The sequence below is a fragment of the Drosophila montana genome, unplaced genomic scaffold, assembly GCF_035044405.1.
Source record: "Drosophila montana isolate Dmon_TW-CO22-7 unplaced genomic scaffold, ASM3504440v1 contig_3848_1, whole genome shotgun sequence".
Lineage (NCBI taxonomy): Eukaryota > Metazoa > Arthropoda > Insecta > Diptera > Drosophilidae > Drosophila > Drosophila montana.
In genome coordinates this window covers 4,243,713-4,255,400 of record NW_026998720.1, presented here as the reverse complement: position 1 = coordinate 4,255,400, position 11,688 = coordinate 4,243,713, and the positions used below count along the sequence as shown (strand labels likewise).

General features: G+C 39.1%; 3 protein-coding genes across 5 annotated transcripts in view; 2 read left to right on the top strand and 1 right to left on the bottom strand.

Annotated features, from left to right (window-relative positions):
* LOC135438527 (serine/threonine-protein kinase 32A) overlaps positions 1-6,368 on the top strand; it is a 33,300-nt gene extending 26,932 nt beyond the window's left edge. For 2 of the 3 annotated variants that reach the window (XM_064696868.1, XM_064696866.1), the window contains exons 2-9: positions 1,019-1,340; positions 2,438-2,493; positions 2,549-2,714; positions 2,964-3,034; positions 3,119-3,245; positions 4,817-4,942; positions 5,097-5,278; positions 5,338-6,368. In XM_064696868.1, coding sequence (XP_064552938.1) covers positions 1,286-1,340; positions 2,438-2,493; positions 2,549-2,714; positions 2,964-3,034; positions 3,119-3,245; positions 4,817-4,942; positions 5,097-5,278; positions 5,338-5,943 — 1,389 coding nt within the window. In that variant the 5' untranslated portion in view covers positions 1,019-1,285 and the 3' untranslated portion in view covers positions 5,944-6,368. Of the gene's footprint in view, positions 1-1,018; positions 1,341-1,945; positions 2,031-2,437; positions 2,494-2,548; positions 2,715-2,963; positions 3,035-3,118; positions 3,246-4,816; positions 4,943-5,096; positions 5,279-5,337 lie in introns of those variants that run through there. The other variant, XM_064696869.1, reaches the window with a different exon arrangement.
* Positions 1,499-2,412, top strand: LOC135438529 (uncharacterized). The gene has a single exon (XM_064696871.1). It carries the CDS (start codon positions 1,582-1,584, stop codon positions 2,008-2,010), a length of 429 nt encoding a protein of 142 aa, XP_064552941.1. The 5' UTR covers positions 1,499-1,581; the 3' UTR covers positions 2,011-2,412.
* A 1,004-nt stretch (positions 6,369-7,372) lies between the features above and the next one.
* On the bottom strand, positions 7,373-11,545 carry lost. Its single transcript, XM_064696864.1, has 6 exons — positions 11,334-11,545; positions 9,209-9,379; positions 8,425-9,140; positions 8,294-8,362; positions 8,023-8,239; positions 7,373-7,957 (listed from the first exon to the last, which is right to left on the bottom strand). Exons 1-6 carry the CDS (start codon positions 11,395-11,397, stop codon positions 7,590-7,592), a joined length of 1,605 nt encoding a protein of 534 aa, XP_064552934.1. The 5' UTR covers positions 11,398-11,545; the 3' UTR covers positions 7,373-7,589.
* Between the last annotated feature and the right edge of the window lie 143 nt (positions 11,546-11,688).

Genomic DNA, 11,688 nt, shown 5'->3' with positions numbered 1-11,688 from the left:
CTTTACTGTTATTCTATCGAATAGCAAATCAGACACAGCGTAGCTCCTTCTACTTCTTAATTGTTCGTCGTGCGATACAGAACTGAACTCTCTCGTACACAATAATGTTATATAGCGTGATAATGTTAATGCTTATGTTAAAGTGTGTGAATGACAATGTTATATGGGATTGACTGATGTATGTATGTATGAATGTATATCTATGTTTCTATGTGTGTTTATCCTGCTACAGCTGCAATCGGAACAATGGAACGAAAATGAAATTCTTATATGGAAAGCTTGTTTTTTATCAAGATATCTTGGCGAAACCTTGTACTAGTACTAGTTAAACTATGTTGCTTATGAAATAAATCTTATCAGGATCTGACTACTATTACTATATTATATTTTTATATTGGCTATTTAGGAAGAGTCGTTCGAAAAATGCATTTTTGATGGCAAAGTATTCAATTTTCCAAGATATTTTCGTCAATCTAAGCATTCACAAGCTTCACTCTCACATATCTCTAAAAGTGTTAGGCGATATTTACTAGCCGATTAAAGTTTGGGTTTTAAATTTACTATTTTACGCTTCCTTCCTACCTTTTGAGGTTGTCAACTCTTACTAAACTTTAAACTCCGACAAGTTTATCTAACATTTATAAATTGGTTTACTAACAATAGTGTCTACAAACAACTAGGTTGTCATTTTTCAAATACAATTTAAACTTACTTAACATTATTTTTTAGTTAAATTGTATGCAAAAATAGTATGAAAAGAAATTTATTTGCGTAGGTAAATGCAACTGTATATTTGTTGTTTAAACATGCCAAAAAACTACAAACTAATTTCTGCATATAGAACAAATATGTAAATATGCATTAAAGTAAATAACAGATCCATTAATAAGAAACAAGACCTTAATTAAAAATGCAAAGCGCCTTTATTATCGAAATGTTTACAGATTATTATTTAAAAAAAAAAAAAAAATGTGGCTTTATTTACATCGATCTCTTGCCATCTTTTGTGGTCTTTTAGGTGCACCGCAATGAGCTGCCATAATAATAACATTCTCAATAACATCAACAAAGAGCTGGCATAGTTAAGCTCGTGTGGCACATCCAGTCCGGGGCAGGACATGACAGCGAATCAATTGAATTCAATCAAATTGCCACAAACAAGTCTAAAGGGAGACAGAGCAGGAGCAGGAGCAGGAGCAGCAGACGGAGACGGAGACGAAGACATAAACAACATCAAATAGATAGTAAAACCGTCAGGAGGGCGGCACATTAATGTAGCTACAAAATGGGCGCCAGCTCGTCGACCAGATCCGACACAAGTCTGCACCAGGATGATGATGGTGAGTTTGGCACACGAAATATCCATTAGGATAACGAGCACCGGCTTAAGTCCGGTATTCTGAGTTTATATACATAATATATTATACTAACTTAATAATTTAAAAACCATTTGACAAATCAATTCTTAATCAAAAAATCCAGCCAACTGAGTAGCTCTGGGCTAGAAATTCAAAGAAATAAAAAAGTATTTGCAACACAGTCGCTCGCAGCGCAACAGAGTTTTGAAGTTGGGAGTCGGCCATGGAGCATCTGGACGAGCTGTGCCTGCAGCAGATATTGGCATACCTCCGACTGCCCGATCAGCTGGCCATGCTGCAGTGCGATGAGCGCTGCTATTCGCTGCTGAGCAGCCTCTGGCGCCGTCACCTCACCCGGATTGAGCTGAATTTGCTTCAGGTGCCGGTGTGCTTGGAGCACTTTGAGTTTTTGCTGCTCAATGCCTGGAAAGAGCTGCGCGTGCTCAGGCTCAACTATTTGGATAAAGAGAAGTTTGAGGTGCTCGTCAGGCATAGGTTTCCCAAGCTACAGATGCTCCAGATTGATGCGCTGCCTCCCTTTTTCCTCTGTCATCAAAAACAGCAACAACTCAGACGGATTATGATCCTAAGGAAATATGAGGATAATGCCGCTGGGGCGTGTGTTGCCCAGCAAACCCAGTTGACCTGGTGATGACTACAACAAAATAAAAAGTATGCCCACCAAATAAGTAGGAGCTTCCAATTTTAAGGCCATCTGCATTGAGCTTCATTCGATCGTAGGGTCTATCTAACGTCTACATCTAGATTTTGACCCGAATGAGAGATTGACTGACTGACTGATTGACTGACTGACAGCTCCATTTTTAACTGAAGTTTTCTTATGAGAACAAGTGCAACATGCACTAAGACAGGGTCTTGGAATATTCCTCCCGGTTGATCATCCGATCTACTTCAAATTTATTTGCATACCTCCTTTAAATATTTATTCATAAGGAAATTGGTTTAAACCTTTTCCTTTCTAAAGAAAAAGTATCTAGGCTGGTATAAACAGCTGCCAGGACAAAATGCATTAATAAATGACAATAAGATAATATTTTAAATATCTTTATGTATTTCAGTTAATTTCGATCATTTTCAAATCCTGCGCGCCATTGGCAAGGGCAGCTTTGGCAAGGTAAGAGACTTCCTATTAGCCTTCTGTTCAGCTCTAAATCTGTGCATCCCTGCAGGTGTGCATTGTACAGAAACGGGATAGCGGCATCCTTTATGCCATGAAATATGTTAGCCGCTCAGTATGTGAATCTCGCGGCGCTTTGGGCGGTGTGATCAAGGAGGTGGAGCTGCTGTCCTCATTGGAGCATCCATTTCTAGTGAATTTATGGTTCTCTTTTCAGGGTAAGTGTATACACACACACACATACACACACACACACACACCCGCATTCACACACAGACTTACATATGCAAATGGTTGAGCTACCTGTAGAGCGAGTGCCACCGCCGCTGATTGGCAATCAAAATGCAAATTAACTATGTGCATTTCTTTTGATGTCTGAGCATTCACTTCTAGCGCGTATCTTGTTCATGTTCTTGTTCTTGTTCTTGTTCTTTTCTGTATGTGCTCCCAACGCCCAACAATCATAGATGAGGAGGATTTATTCATGGTCTGCGACCTGTTGACGGGCGGTGATTTAAGATACCATTTACAAAACCGAGTAGGTTGTTGTTGCCGCTGCTGCAAAGTTTGCGACACTTAGCCAACATATGTATTTCGTATTTCTCTAACACTCTCTTGACAGGTGGAATTCTCCGAGCAGAGTGTGGCCTTATTAGTGTGCGAGCTGGGCAGTGCCCTGGAGTACCTACAAACACAGCGTGTGATCCATAGGGACATTAAGCCTGATAATATTCTATTAGATGATGCAGGTGAGTTCAGCAAATAAGCACACAAACACACACAAACACAAACACACGCACACGTACACAGTCAACAAGAAGTTTGGCAGCCAATTTCAAGTAATTTTCCGGCCAAGTTGCCCAAAAGCATCCATAATTCATTAAATTGTCCGATGTCCGTGTTCAAAAATTTATTGATTTCATGTGCAAAAAGCAAGCAAAAGTTTTATGCCCAAGTGAATACTTGAGAGCAGGTTCAAATTATTCATATGTGCCCCCGCCCTGTCAGGCTAAGCATCCGGCCGTCTGCCGCCTGCCGCCCCGCTGTCCGCCGCCTGTCACCTGCTCCTTAACTACTTAACATATATTATTTATTTACCTACATCGTATTTACATATAGGTTTACGTTTGTATGTGTTAAAGCATCTTGTTTTATCTGTGTTTATGCTAAAGTTATTTGGGCAGTGCAAGTTGTAGAATAATTTCATTATTGCAATTTTTATGCTATTGTTATCTATTGGTTAACAACAAATTAATAATAGAGAAAGCTTTAACATTTAATTTATAAGAAACCCTTGGTTAAGTGCAGGAAATTGATATTGATATATGTACATTTAAGCAGCCTACATCATTATAAGCACGATTAACACCTTAAATAATGTATTTATATTAAAAATTAGCAAATGCAAAATATAATGCTTTTTACTTTTTAATGCTCTTTGGCCCACACACCAGCACATATTACTTTTTTTAATAAGGTACTTTTGTTAAAATTATCTTTACTATTAACTACGTACGTTTGTGTATCCGATGTAAACGATGGTAGGAGGTTTTGACTATAGACGATAACCCTGAAATACCTTAAATTATCCATATTTGCAAAAAAGTGAAAAAATTTACCTAAATAAAAAGTCCTCGTTTTGGTACATACATGTGTACGTATCACATGAGACAACATTGCGTTGACTTCTTGCATTTGTTTACTTTATACCATCCCTATGATAGTAATTTAAACTTATTTCCATCACTAAAGTAAAGCAACAAAATCCTTAAAATAGTTCGCTCGCATTCGAACTGATTCATTTGAACATGACATTTTTTTGTCAACTTGTAATAGGTGTATGTATGTATATATACATATGTATATCCATATATGTATATGTATTTATGCCTAATTTATGCTTTTCACAATATTGAAGAAAACTAATGTTTACGTTCAATATACATGCATATAATTAATTGTTCCTCTTAACGCAAATCATTAAAAGCAAGTCAAATTGAGCTGATCAGGAGAACTCGACTGTATGCTGGCATGTACTCTGCAAAAAATGTGTCTTGAGATATTAAATGAGGTTCGGATATGAACTTCTGCCTGTTAAATATAAATTTCATTAATTTGTAATGGGCTTAAAAAGGATTTATGAAATACACACACAATATATTACTGGAAAAGGAGAAACTATTACAAATATCCAATTCAATTAACTTAAAATGTCACACATACCCACACTTAACAGACACACACATACATACACCCTCACACACACTGTTGATATTGGTATATGGGTAATTGGAAACCAATTACGTGCGCTTAATTGCAGGACACGCTCATTTGACTGATTTTAATATTGCAACGCGGTTGCAAAAGGACTCCCTCGCCTGCAGCATGTCTGGTACGAAGCCATATATGGCGCCAGAGGTCTTTATGTGCGCCTTGGAAGAAGTTGGTAAGTTGAAATTGTGAGCACAGGACGGACGAGGGTATGTCATCTATTCCGGGACGACAAATCAAATTAAAGCTAGAACTGATGCTGTAGCAACAACAACAAAAAAGAAGATGCTTAATTAAATGTTTCCTGTCTTTGGTAATCTAATTTGCAGCTGGATATAGCTATCCAGTGGATTGGTGGTCCCTGGGTGTTGTGGCCTACGAGATGAGGTCGAACACACGGCCATTTGTCCTGCACTCGCACACGCCGCTGGTGGAGATTAAGAACGTGCTGAACACCTCGGTGCACTATCCGCATTACTGGAGCCACGAATTTATAGATCTTTTGCAAAAGGTGGGTGGCAAAAAAAAACTAGCATCTATTATATCTAATTATTTGCATCTCTCCTTTAGCTGCTCTGCGTGCATCCTGGCGCGCGGATAAGCTCACAACAGGAGCTACATCAGACGCCGCTGTTGCGGCCTACGGATTTCCAGCAGGTGCTTGAGAAGAGTATAAAGCCCGCATTTAAGCCACCCGAAGATCATCTTAATTGCGATCCCTGCTTAGAGCTGGAGGAAATGATTGTCGAGACGCGACCACTGCACAAAAAGAAGAAGCGCCTGGCCAAACAGCGTTCTGCGCAACGGGACAGCGATCCCGAAACCGCGCTCGTCAAGGAGTTCATAGTGTACAATCGCTTCAAGGAGCTCAAGCGCAAGGCCATGGAGAAAAAGGAGAGTGACTGGCAGCGCGAACTGGAGCTGGCCATGGCCAATTCAATAGTGAACAGCCTAGCGCCCATAAAGGAGAAGCCAACATCGTCCCTTACCACAACAGTTGCGCCCACAGCTACTGCTTTAAATGTTTGTGCACGATGCACAAGCTCTCCCCCCGCACAAACCAAGGATAGTGATAGTATTGAATTTATAGACCGCACACCGTCTCCACAGGCGGCTCAGATGACGCCAACGCCGCGCAGATTCTGTTGCAAAGCGACGAGCACTGTACGGGAATAAAGACCCAAATTCGATATTTGATCTCCAATGCACAAACTAGTCCTACTTAATGCCGCAAGGTTTCTTGGCCAACACTCACGTATAGCTTGAATAGCAAAAGGAAAAAGCCTGCTGTCAATCCAAAAGATACAAAAATTAATACATATACATCTGAGCTACCAAAAACCTTCTACAAGGATTTAAACAAATATTTTTCGAGCAAAGAAAACCTTATATAGTACTTTGTAATCCACATGAAACTAACACCAACGCCGGTTTGCACCTTTGTATGTACATATTATAGTATTTTATAAGTATTGCGATCGCCTGGCTCCAACTGTACATTTGATGTAATGTATTTCGATATTGATGTACCTATTTTTTAGATGTTAGCCGAAAATCAAAATAAATGGTAATGTCCTCTAGACAAGCGTTAAGAATCTTCATATATATATATTGGCATTGGCATTAAAAGTTAAAATTCGTTAAATCTTTATTGCAAAGGTGACGAAAAAAATGAGTTAATTACAATAATAAGCTTGGCCAATTCGATTTTTTTGTTTTCCATTTTTATTTCAAGTTATATTTCATTCATGTTTCACATAAGTTTTTATTTGCTTTAATGCGTTTTCTTTGTATAAAAAAGAGTAAATAATTACGGTTTGTATGTATAAATTTTTTGTTTTTCACAAATTTGTTGATCTTCATGTTTGTTAAAATATATATAATAATTGTATGGGTATTGGTATTGGTTGTTTATGTGTGTGTGTGTGTGTGTGTGTGGGAGGGGGGCAAACACTAACCAAAATTACAATAATAATATTTTATTGTTCGTTTCTATGTTGGTTTCATTCAGCAAAAATGCAACATGTTAATAGTTTGTTAATTCAATTTCTTCAATCCACGTTTTTTTTTGTTTTTTTTTTTTTAAATTTTGTATATATATATTTTTTGTTTTTGTGGTTATTTAGAATTCACGAATAATCAACATTTGTTACACTAATCTCCAAGCCATAAACTGTGCGTGCTCCCAGCGATAGCAGCTCAACTGTTTTCGGGGACGCACGCATTCAGCTGCTGGTTGGGGCCATGTATCAAAGGTTGGGAGAAAAATGTATAGAAAATCGTAAAATATGTAACATATTTTTTCGGTCTTGTCGTTGAGAAAGGACAAGTTAGTGAAGTAGGGTTAATAACCTAGCTTGAAATGATGATCCACTTGCAAATGTAGAACGAGTATTCCATAAATATTATTTTTGTTTTTTCATTTCATTTAACGAATTTTTTTTGTTTTTCTTTTTAGCAAAAACAAATGCAATTGTTTAAAAAAAGCGTCAGAGTTTTCTGTTGGAAAAACGAAATTTAGCTGTCGCTTGTTTGTATGTTAGAACGAGAGAATGAGAAGAAGAAACTACAAGCTGAAAATTATGTAAAATTGTGTGGGTATGAGTTTTTCTATTTTTTTTTTTTTAGTTTGATTGTATGTGTGTTTGTGTGTGAGTTCTTTGTGTTGCTGGAGCTCAATTCAGTTTGTGTTTGTTTTGTTTGTGTTAGTTTTCTGTTGTGTCTAAACAAAATGTTACTCTTTTTCGTTGAACTCCACACGTGGCGCTGGCGGCGGACATCCGCCTTGGCCGTTTTGTGGCAGAACTACCGACATGGTCATACTATACTGTGGTTGTGTCCACAGACTCAATACGTGAAGCGGCTCCTTCACCGGCAGCGGCATTGCCGTCCTCACCATTCACATTAGTATTGCCACCCTCGCCAGCGCTGGTATTGCCACCGGCATTCTTTTTGGCGCCAAAGTTAAGTAACTCTACGTTGACATTAATGGTTTTCGTTTGCACTGGTGCATTCACATTCTCAACTGGCGGCTCTTCTGCGGCTCCAGCAGCTGGTGCTGAGTCGCCACCACCGGTGGTAATGGTCAGCGAGAGATCGTTCAGCGACTTGAGCACCTTGTCAACATCATCTTGGGTGCTCGGAGCGCCATTGCGATTACCAAAGTGCAAGAAACACTTTCCAAAATGACCTGTAAATCAAATACTTCAATAATTAAATACATTCAGCGTGGGGTTATGCCACTTGGCTACGTACCCTTCCATGTAATCGACAATGGATTACATTCGCGCTTACGCAGCTCGGACTTCAGGTCCTTGACGCGAATGTCGCGTGTCAGGTTTGTCAATTTAACACAGAAATCACGATGCGGGCGATTCTTCTTCTTCGGGCGACGTTCACCCGCACCACCCTCATCAAATTTACGATCTTCACTCTTAACACCAACCTCGACTCCAGACTGATCGCCCTCAGACTGCAAACAAGAATAGTTAGCCAGGGCTTACTGAATTCACGGGCTGTTGCTTACCTTGTTTGTGCGTCTGCGACGGTTGATGAAACGACCCTTGCGGCGTGGTGTGCGCTTCTGCGCATTATCCTAAACAAGAGAAATTTCCATTTGTTTATAATAAATTTTTTAAATATATTTTCCAAACATACGCCTTGTTGTTCGTTGTCAGTCTGTGAGGTGGTGCGTCCTGGGTTTCCTCGTTGGAAGCGACGACGCAACGGTCCACGACGGCGTCTACTGTTCTGATGCTGCTCAACATCGGTATCCTCCTCCTTCAGGGTTATCTTCTTACCCGCTTTCTCCAGCTGCTCCTTGAGTTGCTGCAGCACAGGCAAAATCTTCAAGCGACGCTCGGACAACAGTTCCCAGAAAACACCATTTGGACGCGGCAAACGCTTAGCCACACGTATCACCTCGGTGGGTGTTACAATAATGTCCACTGGTGTATCGTATTTTTGGAACAAGTTAACGGGAAGCGTGTCAACGACCTGCACATCATGCACAATTGTTACAATGGCCGTTTCCGGCGTTATGACGCCCAGCTCAATGAGCAAGCCAATGTCCAAATCAGCAAAACCGTTGCCACGTCCAATGCGATAGCCATCACGTGATACCACCACCGAACCAATGACAACCAAATCAAGCTTCAATTGGCTGTCCAGACCAATTTCCGAACGGAACTTCTGTATATCCTGGACGCGCAATGCTTCTTTTTTTTGCTCATCGGTGGCATCGGCCGGCACATCGACTTTAAGGCAAAGCGCGGGCGAGTCCCGTGTGCTGGGCAAATATACGGATTTATTGGCCAGCATTGACTGTTCCTTAAAATCATGCAAGGCGCGATCAATGTTCACTTTGATGTGCTCTATAAAACGAAAGCACATTAAATATATATTGTTAAGCGAAATTTCACATGAGCAGAACGTAACCTACGTGCTTTCTTGAACTCCTCCTCCTCAATGAGCAATGCAGCGGCCTTATCGGCATCAACGAACGCAGGAATACGGTTGAATATGCCATTGAAGCCGATTCCAACTTTGCCCTCCTGGATTTTCTTCCAAGTTTGAACGCGCAGCGAGCGCTTTGTCGGCTCTGCGGGCTGAGCTGTTAAAGACACGCCCAGTTATTAACTTTTCATATTGGTAGTTTTTTAATACAATAATTAGAATGTTATGCAAAATCCATATTTATTTCGTATTTACTTAGGTGGTCAACTTCAAAAGAAAGCATATTTGCATTCATACTAAACGTTTATATATTCCAAAGAACACACATTCTGTTTTGGTTCAAAAAAAAAAAAACAATAAATAAAATTTTCCGTTAAGACTTTTCAGCTCCAAAACAACGTTCACCTGACGGAAGCCACATTTTTTTTTTTAAAAAAGATTGAGTCAAGAACATTAAATAGAGTTACAAGAGTTCGGTGTATACGAAACTAGCGGAACAGTCAAAAATGATTCCAAACTTATAATATGCAAAGGTGGTCAATCTCACAGGTTTTATTGAATCGAAAATTCTAAATTTATATATGCATTAATTGTGTGCCCAAGCATGTTGCTTTCGTTGTTCATGGATGGTGTATGAGGGGATCTAAAAATAAACACAAACAAATGCGGCTGCCGCGGTAGATTAGAAATTTTGGCGACAAGAGAGAGAAAAAATGAGCGGCGGCTAAGCGAGTGACTATTACATGGAGAGAGTGAGTACAAGATCTCGCATTACCGGCAACAAAATCATTTTGATTTGTCAGCAGTTGTTTTCTTATCGCTGACCCGTGATTAACGCATGCATGTTATCACGCCAGGTTCATGTCGGACAAAATATTTCTATGTATAACTGATAAACCGGTTTTCACGCCCAGCAAAGATATTTGACGTAGACTAACTAGCACACACAAACAGAATTATAGTCAAAGGCAACAATTTAACTAAAAAACGTTTTTAAATAACATTTGGAATCGCCACCGAATAACTACAAAAAAAAAAGAGTTGCCACTTGACCGAGTTACTATATGCATGTAGCGTACATACTTACACATATCAAAATTAAGACAGTAATTAAAAATTCAGAGCAGAGCAAACACCATGTGTGTGCGTGTTCAAACATCTAATAGGCAAAACATTAAAAATATCGATATTGACGTATGACCAATAAGTTGGCAACGCTGCGACAGCTCACACATACACACAAGCGCGCGCTCAGTCCTAAACACACACAAACTCAAATAGCATTTCTCAGCGATGAGCGCATCAAGACGCGCGAATTTTTCAATTAATATGTATGTACATATGTATATGCAAAAGTATAGTTTTGTTGATGTTTGCAGGAGGAGCCAGGGGTCTGTGAACATACATACTTACATACACTTTTAGTTCGACTGACATTAACGCAAGAGCGCAGAATGAAAAAAATAAAAGAAAAACATTCATATGGGCCAAGAGCAACCAAAATGGTAACCAAAATGATTCACTGCGTACTATTTGGGAGTTCAACTTAGTAATTGCAGCACTTGTAGCATTTTGAGCATAAAATTGCGCGCAGCGATGACGTAATTATTAGGAGAAAACACAAAAATGAATTGTCGAGCAACAAAATAAGTGCTCATATATATACATATATATGTATGCATGTACATACCCACATATGCACACACATACATACACATTTGTAATTTGTTGTTCTTTTTGCTGTACTTCTTTTAGATTCTTTGCTCGTTTTCTTTACGTTTTACAGTTTCTAGCAGCGAAATGGCAGACATTGTGTCAACTCTCATTTACCGCTAGAATCAATCAGGAAAAAAAAAATATGAAAGAAATATGGCGGCAATTTGACAACTTTATGTCATTGCTATAACAAAAATGGCTGTACGAAAATGCAGGAGCGCTGCGTCTTTGCCCTTGATCCAATTTTAATGCTCAGAGGGGAAAATCATAATATTGAAATAAATATTCAGCCCGGCAAATAAGTACTTAAATACATACACATCTATATATTTATATGTAGATGGGAATGATATGCTCGCCAACAGAAAATTCTTTCCCTCACCCCGAAAACTTACTTGTCGATGATACCTCCGCGGCGGCGGCAGCGGCAACGGGAGCTTCGTTGCTTTGATTTTCCATCGTTTTTCGTTTATAAATTGTGTACTTAAACTGTTCTTTCTTAGTTTTTCTTTTTTTTAACAATTATTTTTCTTTCACAAATTTACACAAGTTACAGAGCAACGTCTACCTTCTCCGGCTGCTTCCAACAAACCACGTTTCTGTCCCGATGAAATTGTATTATATCGATATCGGTTTGTATCGACGGTCTCTTTTTTTTTACCACGCGCGAAACAACCGCTATGGATTTCAGTATATTTTTCAATTGATTTTTAATGTTGAGAAACAAAAATGCACAATCAAAAATTAAAA

Coding starts and splice junctions, on each gene's coding strand:
- lost (XM_064696864.1), bottom strand. CDS start 11,397: ATGGAAAATCAAAGCAACGAAGCTCCCGTTGCCGCTGCCGCCGCCGCG. Junction 8,240..8,293: donor GTCGCAGACGCACAAACAAG/GTAAGCAACAGC, acceptor TCTTGTTTGCAG/TCTGAGGGCGATCAGTCTGG. Junction 7,958..8,022: donor ATTGTCGATTACATGGAAGG/GTACGTAGCCAA, acceptor TTTGATTTACAG/GTCATTTTGGAAAGTGTTTC.
- LOC135438529 (XM_064696871.1), top strand. CDS start 1,582: ATGGAGCATCTGGACGAGCTGTGCCTGCAGCAGATATTGGCATACCTC.